Genomic DNA, 16,534 nt, shown 5'->3' on the forward strand with positions numbered 1-16,534 from the left:
ACACCGGACAGTGCTGAAACAAAGTCAATAACACGACACTGTAACCAAGCACATTTTTCACTTTGAAGCCTTAAGTCTTGTCTTAATGTTGTTATACACTTTTTAACTGTTGCTGCTGTACTGATGAGTCGCCAACTCAATTTCGTTGTGTGTTCATACAATAAACATCCTTATCCTTATCAAAGTTACGGAAGTTTTGTGACAAATAAATCAACGTTGACTTCTCGTTTCACACGGGTAACGAACGGCGGCCTCCTGGCTGAAAGATGGCAGTTTGTTCAAACCCTTTTAATAAACAGTCTATGGTTCAGAACTAACGCAAAGCCTTGCAGTATTCGGAGGGATTTGCGCCATTTAGAGAGCAAATTTGCGTCTATTCACGTCCACTTGCGTTTTTTTCCTTCGAGGTGTGCAATTACGCCACATCTAACGTTCACATTTTCATCTAAACACACATTTTTGTTGAGATTTTGTGAATAAAGACGTTGAAATAATGTGATTACAAATGACACATTTAAAACTGTGTTTTATTTGTATAGAAATATGCTCATGTTTTACATAACTTTGTAGTTACAAATTGTAAAAAGAATATTAACGCTATTAGAATCACAAAGGTTTTCTCACACAAAGGGGAGATCTCAGAGAGACGCCTGATGTTACTGTGTGAAATGTTAATATACTTTACAGGTTGTGTGTGTGTGGGTGCAGCTTGTTGCTCAGATAAGAGTGAAAGGGGCTTTACTAACAGTAGCTCTCCAAGTAGTCTTCATTTCTGTCCATCGTGTACTCATGTACTATTGAAGAGGAACGGACACTCTTTCTAGTGCAGAGAATTGATACAAACCTGCTGTGAATTCTCTCCAAACGCAGCACAATGAAGGTAATCAGGGTTACAGAGACATGTGAAACCCCAGTCTCTGAGCCAACATTAATACGTATATCGCTTTATATCCATCAGTTCTATCAGTCCTCCCCGACTTCCTTGTTCTCCTGAGACAGTTGAGATAACGCACAGTGTGGGAGTAGCTTCCGACTACGCAAAGCCTCCAAAAAATGGCCCACAAAGCTCAATCTCTCCTTTAGGGAAAAAAATAAAAAATAACTAGTGCTGGAACGCTCACTGCATTAGCTTTCCACCTGCTTTGTCCTTAAGACTATCAGTACTGTACCACCTGGTGATAAACTTTCAGTCCCCCTAAATTGGTGTCCCCTGAGAGGGAGACGGTCCAGCTCAGTTCCTCTCAATTTGCTCAATGTCGAGCTCGCCTCCAAGTTGATACACGTCCTTCCTCATGCTACACAGCCCCGCCCACAGAGGCTCGTTGTCCTTCCCGTTGGTCGTCCCCGGCATCCAGTCCGCCTCCTCGATGGTGGGGTCTGACGGTTCCTGGGGGATCTCGCCCTCTTTGGTCCAAGGCTGAACGTCCTCCGGGCCGCGTTCGCTTGGTGACGAGTCGCCGGCGTAACACTGAGCGGTGCTCCTGAGAGTGGGGGGGGCCGGGCTTGACTCGCAGCCGTCTTCGCCGGTGATTCCAGGGCAGCTGAGGCTGTGGAAGTTCCGAAGTTTCTGTGGAAGTACAGAAAGAAGCGTAGAGTGAATGTCCTCAATGAAACGAGCATTAACTTAAACAAATATGTCAAATCCTTAGTAGAAGTCTATAGTTTCCATTGTGATCAATCAAAAACATTTCCTTCGTGTTGGACTTTGGACCCATTAGTCAACTAGGGCACAAGCAAAACTAAAAAGGCATACAGCCATCATACAGCCATCCTATGAAAACAATCCCTCTACTGTACTCTCAGTATGTGGGTTAGTCAGTGAGGACACTGATCAACAACCACTGTAATAAAAAAAAAAAAAGAAGATTTGAAGGGTATAAATTTAGCCTGCATTACATACTGGAGCAACTGGTAGTGACTGGTGGATGCGATCTGAGGTCCAGGCAGCAAGTGGCCAGATACCCAGAGGGCCTTTGGACTCTGTGTTCATTGTACAGATCTAGTGAAAGGCCGGCATACATCTGGGAAACCCAGGAACCTCCTTTTAGGCAAATCCACATGTGCCAACTCCGCTGCAGGCGAGCACCGGGACAGCTGTGGGTGCTGGAGTGGAAGGCTTTGTGACAGAGGCTTATCCAGCTAATGTGGAGAGGGCAGGACAGCTGCCTCATGCCCGGGCCACTACGGTGTCGGGACAGAAGGACACGGGAGAATAGGGCCTCTGTGAAACCTCCTGTCACTTGTGTGCTTACGTAACAAGCACCGGATTGTCGGGGATGCAGGTCACAGCCAAGTGTAGGAACCACAGGAGCACAAAGTGTCGTCTTCTACCGTTCTGTCTACAAAAACTGTTAAAAAGCCCAAAGAGATTCGGTTGATAACGACATGAGAACGGGTGAAATGTAAAGAGAAATGATCCACGTGTTGGCACATCAGATCAAACGTGGCCCTGCTGTTTTTCTCGGCTCCGTTCAAGCGGGTACATTTGTCAGCGCCGGACCAGTGTCACATTGCTGCCTTCTGCATTAGCACTTCTGTGTTCACCGTCACATGGGACCGCACCGATAAGGCTGTGAGCAAGTCTGGACCGTACCAAAACAACGCCGACGCGGTCGACATTAAGTGCACCGAGTATCTCGCTGTAGCTTGGAGCAGAGGGGGAGTTCTGCAGAGGAAGAGCTTCGGGCAGAGAAAAGCGTCTTTCACAGAGTGTCCGCACACAACTTATTGCACCGCATTACAATGCGGGTCATGAATAAGTGCTGCCAGTGTCCAGTTTGTCTGCTACCCCCCCCCCCCCCCCCACCACCCCCTCCCTCCTCTCGCTCTGAATGAAATGGAGAAGACCTTACTGACCTTGACTCTCCATCAATACAAGCTGATCAATAGCCCGTGAGGCCCGGTTGTGGCAGCGATCCACCCACTGAGCTGAATTTACAGAAATCAATATCTCTTTACCCAACACGCATCTCCCCTGTGCAGCGATCTGTAACCTCTGCCACAGCTGCTCTACTTCCTGACATTCATAGAGCCGCAGTGAGGGTAGCGGTTTCTCCCTGAGTAAACTACACCGTTGTGGCGTGTGGATGAGAGGACACACTTTATAGACACACTCTGCACTGCGACCAACCTCTGAAGAGTAAAGGTGACTTTGAGTACTGATACGGTGACGCGTGTGGAGCCCCGTAAGAGTCGAGTGCCGAGCGAGTTTGGTCATCGCAAGCGGACATCTTTGCTATTGTGATTTTCTGAGTCTTTGCAGCGACATACTTCGGACTTCTAAGTTTAAACAAGCTGTCTGTTTTTCAATTAATCAATCAAAAATGAAGCCCATAATGTTTAAGTCTATAAAATGGCTTGCCTCTAAACCAGAGTCACTTGAGAAGTTAAAAAAGATGTCAAAACCGAAAATATATATACGATGCAATGAAACGCATCAGTCCTCACATGGAGGAACAGAGCACGCAATGCACAACCGGCAGGAAAGTTACAATGGCAACAATCTCAGCACCCTGACGTTCCTCTGTGAAAATATTGTTAGTAGCCTCGCCTGAGGCTGTTTTCTCCACGCTGACCTCGTCCCTGTTTTCGGAGCGTGTGTGGCGTCTGCTTGTCGTGTCACAGCGGCTGTTAAGACTGCTGAACTCTGGGTGACTTTCTCAGAGGGGGCCAAGTCCAGCTCTGTGTTTATGATCCAATCGGTGTACGTGTGAAACTCAACTACGTGTGTCTGTGTGCTTGTGGGGCAAAGAGACAAAAGAGCCTGTCAGGATGTGCAGATGTCTGTTGAAACACGGTTGGTTTCGTAAGATCGTTTCTTTTGAACTAAAACAAACTCATCTGATCATGTGACTGGCATCTTAACTCCTGCTTTGATCAAATCATCTCCATCCAGTACTTTGAAAAAAGGGAATTATATGCGTTGTGCGCTCTATTTCTGCAAATGCACAACCACATAATGGAATGTGACCCAGAACAGGCCTGCGTGACTCCTCCTCCTGCAATGATCGCCTTCGTTTAATGCCCATGCCTGCAGAAACACTGAGGTGTGCTGATGGAGAACAGACACAGCGGCGTGACCTTAGTTGGAAGTGTTTGTTTATCCAACATGAGCAGGAGCAAGTTGCCACAACAGCGTAGTATAACTAGCTAATGTTAGTGAGACTGATGGACCGAGCAGAGCGTCCAGCTGGCATGACTATTTCCTGAGGGTCTTGTCTCATATGCTCAAACTCTTTTGGAGCACATAAGAAGGCTGTGGCAAGTTCAACCAATAAATAAATGGCACATAAAATGCTCCAATAAATTATAGGATTTGCTCAGGTGCAACTGTTTAACAGTTTATATGACTGGCTATAACTGGCAGAGATTGCAGTATTTAATCAAGTGTCTATTGTCCTGATTAAACATGGAATAAACACTTTTAAAAACCAACCTGTGTCATCTTGGCCAGGTCCAAAGACGGCCTCTGCTTCTGTGCGTCAGCTGGTCTTCTGCGCTTCACGCCGATCTTCTTGTCGTTGAGGACGCACGGCTGCGAGCGACTGCGGGCGAGACCTCCCTGTCCGCCGCGGCGCTCCAGCTCGGGCGTGGAGTCGGGGGAGCTGGCCGGCGAGGGTCCGCGAGGCTCGGGGAGGCAGATCTGTTCATGAGAGAGGTAGAGGGGCTGCGCTGAGGGCTCGGAGGACAGGGTCATGGAGGAGGCAGGCGTCAGACCGGTGAAGGCGGAGGGGCAGGGGAGACGCCGGGCGAAGCAGGGCAGCTCCAGGGTGTTGGAGCGGGCGGGCAGGCTGAAGCTGGAGCTGCGCTGCATGGCCGGGAAGCCGAGCTGCGTGTTTACCGCGCCGCCGCCACCGCCGCGGTGGACGCTGCCGCCGCTGTGGCACCGCCTCTTCTCCACCGTCGTCCACACGCGAGAGCCCTGAGGGCGCCAGGTGGAGCGGCAGCCGCCGAGCTCATCTGAGCAAGACAGGGACCGGCACTGGCGCTTGCTGGGGGGTGCAGTGGAGTGCGAGGACGCGGCCTCAGTCAGGCTGAGGTCATGCAACAAGCTGGTGATTGTGGTCGAAGTGGAGCCAACGTCCCAGTCCCAGTGGGCAGAACTCTTGTGCACCTCAGGCAGGACGTCCCACAGGCTCTCCAGGCTGGTCCCAACCGGTCTCTGCTGTATAGCACAGCTGTGGCCCAACTCACGCCACCGGCTTGTCTCTGCAGCAAAAGACCAGAATAATTTTGAATTAAATAACTTGAAATCAGATCACAGACAAGACATAGGAAATGATTTATGGGCTTATTTGCACACCAAGACACTGACTTTTGTCTTAAAAAGTTAAAAACTAAATACAACATTTTGTCTATTAGGTTGTTTTTTTGGCATACAACAGGTCGAAAAAATGGGATGTTTATGTATAAATGAACTTTAACTATATGGGAAACAAGTGAACCTTTTTATAAGATGTTTCACTGAGGCAGCGTAGGTTGTCATATGACTGCCAGTTCAGGATCAACTTGATCATAATTATTCTGGGTATTTATTTATTTTATATATCACTTTGGACCACAATGTCTGCCAAAGTAGTAAATGTAAGTGTATCAAGACCTTGAAGCAGCTCTGATATTGGCTTGTAAAATCACCCTGCTCTTGACACTTAATTTTATTGGTGTGGAACCTCCTTTAGAAAAACACACTATGAGAATCACTTTCGAGATGAACCTCTGGCCTTAAAAAAAACATGTTTTCGTGCCACGGTTCTACAATCATTGGAGGTTATGTTTGGCAACCTCATCAATGACACCGCTCCAGTCTGGGTCAGGGCGTTGGTCCCAGCATGTGTACTTTGTAATGCCACTACTCACTGCTTTGTGAAATTGGGCCCTAAAAATAACTTGTGTCCTCCAGGCAGGTTTAATCCCAGCTAATTGGGAAGGGGGGGGGGCCAGCTCAGTGTCTAACTGACTTAATATCAAACCTCAATAACCCATCATAAACATTTGGACTAAAGCTTATCTTCTTTTTTTTTTTGGGAGATCCAAACCAGCTCCCTATCTGCCTTTACTTCCGCACTAGTACTGTAGCTGCCATGCCTGGAAAGCACCTGTTATTCCCACAACAGAGACTCTCTGAATAGCTGAATGGGTCAGCCAACTAAACTGGTCAGTCAACTCTGAGTCAGATACTAAACGTCGAGGCCACTGCCCACTCCTGGTATGCAAAAGGTCTATTCTCCACCGGAGATAAAAATCCAAAATACCATCTGCAGGACGGAAGACAAAGGCCAGTGTTAACAACACCTACTGGTGCTGCTGTGTACTCTGCCAGTATTACACACTCGATGCCAAGATACTGCAAGGACAGAATACCATCTAATCTTACAAAACAAAGACTGTAAAAGCTGTTACTCAGTCATAACCATAATGTCCAACTTGCAAAAGCATGCAGGAGTGTCCATAAGATCCCAGCTAATGATAAGCCGCTAACACGGAGTCATTATTGCCTTGGCTGAAACACCTGTCAGACACGTTTCACATTATGCCGTGTCACCGTAGATGCAATATAGACTGGCTTGCTGCCCTTCTGCCAATAATTTCTCAGAAATATTACAGCCGAGCAGCTCCAAAAACCTCTGCTGTCAAAATACACTTATTCTGAGCTCTCTACAAGCTGCTGTTGGAAGTACATATTTACTTGTCATGTACATTTCGTGATGGCAGGTATGGCGATAATACATTTGCATCAATGTAATGAAGTACCTTGTTTTGTTTGACATCTAAAATAGACACTTATTTACATGTTTTACTACTAAATTACTCCTTTGGTTATTTACTACTGAAATGATCCACATCACACAACACACTTACAGGTGTGAATGTGTACATTGATGAGAAAGACGGCAGACTCTTACCCATGAGTCCACAAGAGAAAAGTGCAGTCCCCTGGGTCATGGTCTGTGCCTGGAACTGCAGAAATGCAAGAGAAATTCACTGTCAGCTCTGCAGAAAGTCACATGAATAGGTTCTAGCATTAACACGTCAATAAATCAACAAATGCTAAATCAGAACCTTTTGTTAAGTCAGATTTTTTGTATTGTCGTAGCACATTTTTTTTGCTGCTGAGAGATGAAGACCTAAGTGCAACCCATGAACAGAGAGTGTTCCACCATGAATGCCTCTGATTGACACCTCGGCGCATGATGACTTCATTTCACGTGGCTGAGAGGGCAAACGGTCCACATTAGTGGGGGGATTTTCTCACTCTGCATGGATGCTGATTATAAAATGAGTCAGAGTTAGTCAGCCCAGTGGAACTAAGATACTCCATTGTCATTTTGAGTAAAGTAAACGGAGCAAGGGGGGGGGGGGGGGGGGATTCAAAACCAGATGACAAACGGCCCGGCAGCTAGTGTGATACAATTATGAGAAATTGTAACAAAAACATTCCTTATGCCCAATGTTCAACATCACTTCCTGACATTTAGTAAGGCCAACACCTATTCATGTTTCTTGACTCAGGGGAAGCTAAAAGTCAAATTTAGGCTCTAATTAAAGTTGACAAAATAGGAAAACATAACGTAGAGCCATTAAACTGATCTGGAGCGATGAGTGGCTGGCAACAAATTTGTTGATTTAGGCCCAATTCCAAACCACCGCCTACACCCTCTCCCTTACGCACTTCCGCTCCGCGTTTACGGTGAGTGTCCACCATAGTCAGTGCCATCAACCAAACCAATTTGCAGGGAGTGGGTTATACAATCCTCCAACAGTGAGTATACATCTTGCCGGAGAGAGGGAATTTTGTCCCGAAGCGTGCCGTTGTATTTATACCCTACGGCGAGGGTGTTGGGGCCACATTGGAATTGGCTTAGGTGCAGGAACCTTGTCGTCTTCCCCTTTGACGAGTGCAGTTCAGGCTTGTTGACAATGCTACATACAAACATACAATTACACGTCACACGGAAAGAAGTAGAAAATAACCTCTCACCGGGCCCAAATCTGTACTTTTGGATGTTACATCATCGGCGCCCTTCTTTTCCAGTGTTTTCTTGAAAATGATCACCATGGCAATACACATCTTTGTCCCAAGTTGTTCCAGTGAGGGCAAGAAAAGTTGGCGTCCATCTTGACCGGCACGGTGTGAGCAGGCTGGTTTCTCATAAACTTAAAGACAGCAGCCGTCAACTCCTTCAGGAATGTGCTTCACTCCTCGGCGCAATCCTGAGCAGACACACAAAGATGAGCAAAGGGTTTAGAACTCAGTACATTTCTGACATTCTGACGGACATATAAGCGGAGAACAATCCAGCTGGATCGGGGAGAACACATCCCCTGAGTGGAGGCTCTGTAACACACAGTCAATGGAGGGCAAACCCAATGCTCTCTTACGGCCTTTCAGTAGCAAACATGACTTCAGAGGTTGTTCTGTTGAGTGAGTAGCTTCATTCATCGAAGAGGATGTCGGCTGCATTCTCTGCACTTACTATGGATTCCAATCGTGACACAAAAAAAGTATCGAATCGTCCAAATGACTTGCAGCATAATCTATCTCTCTGCCTGATTGGTCTGTATGCTTAGTACGAATCAAACAAGTTCACTTGCTAAAGGTGCTAATTCTGACAAGACTTTCGACCAGGCAGCAAACTCCAGTTCTGCCGAGTGAAGCCAATGTCTTAAAACTTGCATTCTCTCTACTGGCCAGCAGGGGGCGACTCCTCTGGTTGCAAAAATAAGTCTGATTGTATAGAAGTCTATGAGAAAATTACTCTACTTCTCACTTGATTTATTACCTCAGTTAACATTGTGAACATTAGTTTATGATCTCAATCGCTAGTTTCAAGTCTTCTTCAATACAGCATGATGTTCATTTAGTAAATAATGTTGCCATTTAGAGTCAAATAGACCATAAAGCGGAGTATGCTTCAGGACGGGCTTACTGTGACTGACAGGTCGCTGCCGCCACTACTTCAGTCCCCCACATTCCAAATATGGACACTTCTGTTCATTGGTTGCAAAAAGCCAAGATGGGAACGGCCGTAATCCAAGATGGCGACGGCCAAATCACCGAACTCGAGCCTTCAAAACGGCAGTCCACAAACCAATGGTTGACGCCACGATGACTACGTCCGCTTCTTATTTACAGTCTATGGTTTTGACGCTATGAGGAGGCACTAGCGCTACCACATACAGGGACGTAGCATCTTTAAATATGTTGTGCAGAAACCGTTGACGCTGTGGAGAAGTGGCTTATGCTGCAGGAATGGTTGGAGAACTTTCTGTACCATTTGAACTACTGTGAATCCAAGCTGTCTACAGCTACTGTCTTCCATTAGACAGTCACAAACTGTTCAAAGCCATTTGAATTTCTGTTTGTCATTGAACACATTGAATCCTCACACACATTAAAAGCATAGAGCCCTGAATTGTTTGCAATCTGAAGTGACTGTAATCCTAAACACCGGCAGTCTTGTTCAATTTATACAAAAGGGAAATTTGCAGAGTGGAAATTCAAGAAAGGTTAGTGGTTTGACAAGCTCCTTTAATCAAGTGAGCGAGCAAACATTACCAGCAAACTCTCGCTTTGATTCGCAAAGGGCGTTGCCTATGTCGCCATACGTGGTAGCCTGTAAATTGAAATTGCACTGCATTTTCACTTCCGCCTGGTCTCTCCACAGTGTCACCAAACCTAGAACTTTATACCTTGTTTTGTTCCTGCCTGTCGATGTGGAGATTATCAATCATCTGAGAGAGGGCAAGTTTCCTCAAAGTGTTCCACACTGGAGCACACAAAGAGGAATAGAGCAAAGTCAAAGTTGTGTAATTGAATCCTCAGGGGCTGGCTGGGAATAGCTGACCTTGCGGTTATCAAAACAACCCTTTTCGCATTAGTGCTGCTCCACGGTTACAGTACGCAGCTGATTAGCCATAGACGTAAATCTATACAGCCATCACGGAGGATTTTTTTCGCTACCGCAAGATCAGTTCCACTCGAGGTGACGTCAGTGAGGGGATTGAACCAAAGTGCGGCGGGCACAACATGGTCGTAGGTCAGAGGATGTTTTAATGGTGGGCAGAAAGAAGGGAGGAAGAGACGGTGTACGTGAAACAAACGAGCGCTCTGTGCAGAAGATGAGACACCGTGGGAAACAAAAGAGGCGACATCAGAGGTTGCGGGTGGAGTGTGCGTGTGTGTGGGGGGGGGGGGGGGGGTGCAGAATCACAAGACCTTGAGGGAGCTGACATACTGGAGGTGGTGTTTGCATTCAGCATATGATTTCCATTACTAACACTCGTCATGTCCGGGAAAACAACTTGAACGCAAAGATGTGTTTGCCAGAGTTCTACAAGGAGATCAACGCGATTCAAGGCTTTCATTTTTGGCCTTGTGTGAACAGAACAGATCAAAGCTGGGAGCTGGAGTAGGTCAGGCCAGCTTATACTGTGCGTGACCATTAACCACGCAGATCTGTGTTTCACAGCAGAGATAACTAGGGACATGCTGCGGTAGAGGAAACCATTGTTTACATATTACCACTAATGGCTCGGGTGAAGGATGCAGATGGCAATGACACAGAAAGAAAGAACCTCGCCCAAAAATAAATGAAATTGGCAAAAACTAGAAGCCTCTTTGACGTGATGTTTACCCAAACAAAAAGGTCACGAAATGATGTTTCCCTTTCCTGGTAAAATGGAAAAAGTCTGAGTGTAGCCTGACACTCTGGACTCTGAACTGTAAACAACATCACTTCTAGTTTCAGAGAATCACAACAATTTATCATCTTTCTCATGCTCAGGCATTACGCTTTCATCCCATAAATCTGAGCGCAGTGCTTTAAATGGGCGAGGTTTATAACATAATTATAAACATTCCTCGGCTCCATGACATAAGCTGAGCACACAGTTATAAAAGCCTAAACTCACAGCCTTTGAAAAACATTAAAAGTTGTGACAAGTTGTGAATAGAATATATTTTGAGAAGCGCTGGCAAAGGGCTTTTTCTTTTTCTTGTATGGACAAAGCTCACAAAGGCATGGTCTCCAATGCTCAATGGATGCACCCAATGCACCCACCTCATACGGAGTTCACTTCTGTCTTCTGTTAAATGAGATTTCTAGAATTTCTCCCCGAGGGTGCCGCCATTATCTGGAATCGGTTGCCGTCTCTGCGCTTCTGCGGGCCGACAGCTCTTTATCTGGGCTGGGGCAGCAACAGCCATGACAGCTGAGAAGTGTAATCTCTGAGAAGGAGAAGAACGTTGCAGGACGTTCCCCTCAGACGGGGCTTTCCGTCGCACGCAAACAGGTCTGCAGTGACAGCGGCCTTCCTAAAAGACAACAACGCTGCTGCCTCGGACGAGCTGATGGGACGCCACACTTCCTTTTGTGGTCACCGCCAGCCTTTCAACCATTGCTGCTTTGGCGTGTCAGAAATAGCAAGCTATCGCGCGGCCTCGATGAGCGACAGATAGGCGAGGAAACCACAGAGCCTATTGGGTTGAGTGTAAAAGAGTCGGCTCAACTATCAACAGCCTGAAGAGACCGTGCTCTGTTTTCTATAGAAGATAGGACACAAGACTACTATAATGTAGACTCACAAATCATGGTCAAGTCCAGAAAGACTACAGACTGTCAAGCTTAGCCATTATAACAGCCATCTAAACTGTAGCCACCCATGAAAGCTCCGTTTCCCCAATTAGAGCAGCTTTTCCATACATTACTCAGACTGTAATCCCACAGGTTAGGCCTACATTACATAAGGATTTGGCAGCAGGTTGGAGAACAACACCGTTTTAAATCATTGTTGCACCTTTTATTGGCTGCTGATCAATGCCTGTGTAAACCACTTATGGACCTATATTCAGGATTATTACACTTGCTTCAATTTTTTTATTAAAGCTTTCGTCCGTGTGAAGTTGATACAAAACTTAAAACGTAAAAGCACAGATGTTACGTTCAATTTTTCCGACATTCCTCCTTTGACATTCCTGCATGCGGGGCAGTCGGAGCTGTGTCCTGCTCCCAACAAACCCCGGGATTGTGGCCGTCTCAGTAATCCGAGCATCTGCTCAGCACCTGAGACGTCCCACGACTTGAAACCTAACTTGAGGGATTTGTGCTGCTCTTCATCACCGGTGCCACTCGTGAGAGGAGTGCTGGGTAATAGAGCGGCTGTCCCCCCCCCCCCTTTCCACTGGGAGATGTTCCTCAAAAAGGATTGTAACCATGAGCTACTGGCTCTGGTGGCCTACTTTTCTTTTGAGTTACACAGCTTGCACGGGATCCATATTTGGACTCCCATTACAGCAGTTCCTCATGTCATAACGGTGTGTTTGCAGATCATGCAATAAAAAGGCAAGACAGACGTGCAGGGCTCATGAAGACCGAATAATTGAATGACAAATTGGCCAACGAGTTCTGCTTTTTTTCTCTCTCTCTTCTGCAGCACCGTGCATCGTGTTCACTGTGAAAACCCGAGGCTTTTGAAACCCGAAACTTTCTTTGTTGGCGTTTTCATTAATTAGGTGCCACAAAGGGCAGGTGCCACCAAGTTTTGCCACGGCCGACTGACTGAAAAGAAGTTTATGAAACTCATTGTGAGGTGGAGGCAAGCCCACAGCTGTCCGCATGTTCACAGACATTAGGCTATGTCAAACAGGAGGCACACTCTACATTTAAATCAGCGAGCTTCAATAGTAGTTATCGGGGCTCAGTTGAGGGTCCTGGGGTACAGCCAAGGTCTCACAAGCATGCAGCTGCCCACTTACCATAAACACAAAAGCTCAGCATGGCTATGCATGGCAGCCAAGGAGGCCTACGTTTTAAAGCGAGCCTGCTGTTTAATCATCTCATACATAATCACTCGCACTGTATATATTTGTCCGGAACAAGAGCTTTGTTGAGCTCTGTAATCGAGGCTTTCAGCAAACCTGTCCCGAGTTGGAGAGAAATGTTGTCCACTTGAATGCTAAATCTAAGAAAGTCTCTTAATTACAAAAGGTTGGAGACACAACAGTCTCTCACTCCCCACAGCAGAATAAAATTGCATGTTAATAGACCCGGCATAAGAGTAAGTCCCATCCCAGTGGACGCAGACCTAATAACTTTCAATCAAAATTAAGAGTGGAGGAGAAAGAGCACTCCTGAGTTTTACATGCAGGAATGCATCCATCCCCCACACTGCATTTCCACTGAAACAACACGAGAAAGCCAGGGAAGTAACTTTTTTCCAGATGAGTGTTTGAACCGTGGCATCACAGTGGCATTACAATTTGCAGGGCCCTGGAGGGCCTTAATTTCAAAGCTCTCTTTGTCTAAATGTCTTAATATTCCAAGTGATATGAACATGGAAAGCGGTGTCATCTACAAGCTCTGATAGGCAGCCTCTTTTTTTATACTTGAGCTAAAACGGTTTTGCCAGACCTCCAGGTGGATGCCTCTCCGTTTCAGAAGAAAAGAGCCTCAAAACTGAGCTTGTCCAAGTAACCAGCACAAACGGTCCTTTAAAACCCCTTTCCCCAAAAATCCCTCATGAAAGGGAAATGAGTTTGGCAGAGAAATTGGTGTGACGGGAGCTCACAGAATGTTACATGCAGGCTGCAGAGCAAACAGGATTTTGAACTCGACAGAAGGGCCACAAGCAGCTGATGATAAAATGTGAAACGTACGGCGGCGTCAAAAAGTGAAGTGACACATATGCATTCTACCAGTAAGTCTCCTATTTTATATTTGAACTGTTTTAATGTATCATGTTTTAAGGTCACGCCACTTATGAGCTCAGCAGGAATAATCATGGCCGTGGGACACTCTGAGAAAATTCAGGTTTAACAAGCTCTAGTTTTTATGATTGTGCACTGAGCACCAACATTGCAGAATCTGTCAGCCAGCTCTGTCTTCATACCTGAGGGGAGGGTTGGCTGGATAACGAAAAAGACAACAACATTCCACTGCTACGGCACAAACTGTAACACACAGGAAAGAGAACTAAATGACATGGGTACCAAATGATGTGGCATCAGGTATAAAAGGCTTACACATATGCAGCCATACACCGGTGACCTATCGTGCCATTGGTGCCGTGTATGAGTGAAAACCCAGTTTCAGATTATAATATATGCGCTTGAAAGCCAATTCACAAATAAAATGCTTGTGATCCAATAAACGTATCTCTTTGCAAACTTAATGGATCATTTTATCAACGAATCTGAGTTTACACTTGTTGTCAGATGTAAAAACAAGCCAAGCACACTTGGTCTGACATTAAGAAGATGAGTGGATGACACTGGCATAAAAACTGATATGTTTACAGGTATAATTTGTAAGATGTATATGTAGGAGCATGTCTGAGCTTCACATAAACGTATTGCCACTTGTTTTATTAATCTCCACTGTAACATTGCATCACATTGTCTGTAACAATCTATTAAGAGGCAATAAGGACATAATAAACAGAAGAAGGAACCGACAGAAATCAGTTCAAGCTGAGTTTATGTCAGTAATGCCCCAGACTGGACAAAAGAGACACAGCCATGGTAGTGCATGAGGAAAAGTTGCTAAGCTAACTATTTAGAGCCGTGTAAAGTTCCCACAGAGAAGACTTACTTTGTTACTAATCCCTTCTGATTAAATGTGTCATCATAAAAAAAAAAATCACACTTCCAAAGCACAAGGGAGCATCACACTTGTATGAACTAGCTACAGATCCTTAGTTAGCTATAGCACAGAAACTTATATTATTTCACCAAAAAAAGTACCACTCACAAGCATCACGGAGAGCGCCTCGTATCTCCGACAAACACCGGGCAGCTGCTTAGTTTCGCTGGGCCATGTTGAGGTTTTGTTTCACATAAAACCAGAACAAGGCTTCAAGGGAGGAAGCAAGGCGAGCAGTTCACTTCGCGTCCTGCTCCAGGCGGCTCCTGCAAACTACAACATTGCCCCAGTGCACTACTGTCCGAGATTGCACGCTAATAAGCCCGTGACAACATACGCGGGCAATACTACTTTTGACAGGGGAGAGGGGTGTCTCAAAAGTTATTCATGCCGCTAAATCTATCAGTTTGACGTTAATTATTTGCGTTGTTTGGCTTTGTTTAGGTTTTACATCCATTTCGGCTGAAGCGTATGGTGATAGAAAGTAAAACATTAATATATTTAAGACTTTTTTGTAACACTGCCACCCCCCCCGATTCTGTAACTAGTGGTTTGATCCACCCTGCAGTAATGAAAAGTAATCACACAGTTTTGAGCTGTGCATATAGACAAGGCACTTTCACAATATACAGTGGTGTAACACGATAACCTGCCGACTGCGTGTGACTTAAAGAGCCAGATGGAAGGAGAAAGCGAAAGATATACATTTCTAGTTCCCCCTCACAAAATGAGTTTCAGTGTAATAAAAGTTAAGGTTAGTCCTAAATAAATGCATTTATTACAAGCAGAGGATCTCCACTGGCTTTATCATGCAATATGCTATTTAAACTACCCAGGTTTCTTTTACACTTTTATTGCAATAAACTCAAGATGTCCAACCTGTTATTACTAACATTTCTGTATGTTATACAGCCAGTGATACAAACAGAAAAAGAGAACAATACTTTTTTTTTCATTAAACTCTTGGTTTACTTTACATATCAACACATGTTGTGCAACAAGTGTATATATGGTAACCTGCACGTACTATTGATATTACATAGGCCACTGGTTCTATCCACCAAAGTCCTTGTAATCTTCGTTTTTTTCTTCTTTTACTTGAATACATGTAGTAAGCCTGAAAAGGTAAACCCAGTATTTCACTTTACTATCCGGTTAATTGTCTTGCAACCCCATCCACTTCCAATGCAATGTGGGTGGCAGTAGCTCAAGATTTGGCTTGTCGCCACACTCATCAAGTATTGAGTGTGGAATGATAGCTGGAGAGGTGCCAGAGGTTTGCCTCCCGGGGACTGCCGAGATGCCCCTCGAGCAAGGCACCGGACCTCCAAATCTGCTCCCCTGCTATATGGGTTAAATGCAGAGGTTAAAATGACACATCTGTGCGTGACATGTGTGACAATAAGAGTTGATTTACATTTGTTTTTAACAGCTTCTTCATATATAACAGCTGTGCATCTTACTACATGCTTATGTGTACATTGTGATCGAGTGACAGCAGCAGGCAAAAATGTGTTTACTTAATGAACCTAGACACAAGTCAACAGTACTCATGACACGTAGGCTACTGCACAAAAGTAAGGCAACTGGATATTATAGCAACAATCACATCACATGCTGTATGTTAATGTATTTTGTGGGAGCTGAAGTTAACACGCTGGGGCCTCAGAAGGGTGGGGAGCTGAAGCTCACCCCTGGCACACACTGTTGTTAATCAAGGAGTAACATCTGTTGTGTGCCACTAATCTCCCCCAGACTGTCAGACTGTCCTCCTCGGTTTTAGACTGTCTGCCTTTTGTGTTAAAGGGCACAGAGGATTTTGTCGCCTCCATTATGTAAGCTATAGTGAGGGGGTGACAATTTTTTATTTTTTTTTTAACCAAAACCCCTTCAGC

The 16,534-nt window shown here is 45.4% G+C and overlaps 1 protein-coding gene across 2 annotated transcripts; it reads right to left on the reverse strand.

The window, feature by feature from the left end:
* Positions 1–509: 509 nt before the first annotated feature.
* Positions 510–14,939, reverse strand: fam53b (family with sequence similarity 53 member B). 2 transcript variants are annotated; one of them, XM_076093929.1, is made up of 6 exons: positions 14,748–14,939; positions 13,888–13,948; positions 7,979–8,211; positions 6,903–6,957; positions 4,436–5,208; positions 510–1,567 (listed from the first exon to the last, which is right to left on the reverse strand). In XM_076093929.1, the coding sequence occupies exons 3-6, from the start codon at positions 8,066–8,068 to the stop codon at positions 1,232–1,234; spliced, it is 1,254 nt and encodes a 417-aa protein (XP_075950044.1). In that variant the 5' UTR covers positions 8,069–8,211; positions 13,888–13,948; positions 14,748–14,939; the 3' UTR covers positions 510–1,231. The 2 variants fall into 2 exon arrangements, with proteins under 2 accessions (XP_075950044.1, XP_075950046.1); XM_076093931.1 differs by lacking the exon at positions 13,888–13,948.
* Between the last annotated feature and the right edge of the window lie 1,595 nt (positions 14,940–16,534).

This window comes from Anarhichas minor, unplaced genomic scaffold (assembly GCF_050575085.1).
Source record: "Anarhichas minor isolate MPS153535 unplaced genomic scaffold, ASM5057508v1 ptg000017l, whole genome shotgun sequence".
NCBI classification, from domain to species: domain Eukaryota; kingdom Metazoa; phylum Chordata; class Actinopteri; order Perciformes; family Anarhichadidae; genus Anarhichas; species Anarhichas minor.

Coding starts and splice junctions, on each gene's coding strand:
- fam53b (XM_076093931.1), bottom strand. CDS start 8,068: ATGTGTATTGCCATGGTGATCATTTTCAAGAAAACACTGGAAAAGAAG. Junction 6,958..7,978: donor AAAGTACAGATTTGGGCCCG/GTGAGAGGTTAT, acceptor GCATTTCTGCAG/TTCCAGGCACAGACCATGAC. Junction 1,568..4,435: donor ACCTGGCCAAGATGACACAG/GTTGGTTTTTAA, acceptor GTACTTCCACAG/AAACTTCGGAACTTCCACAG.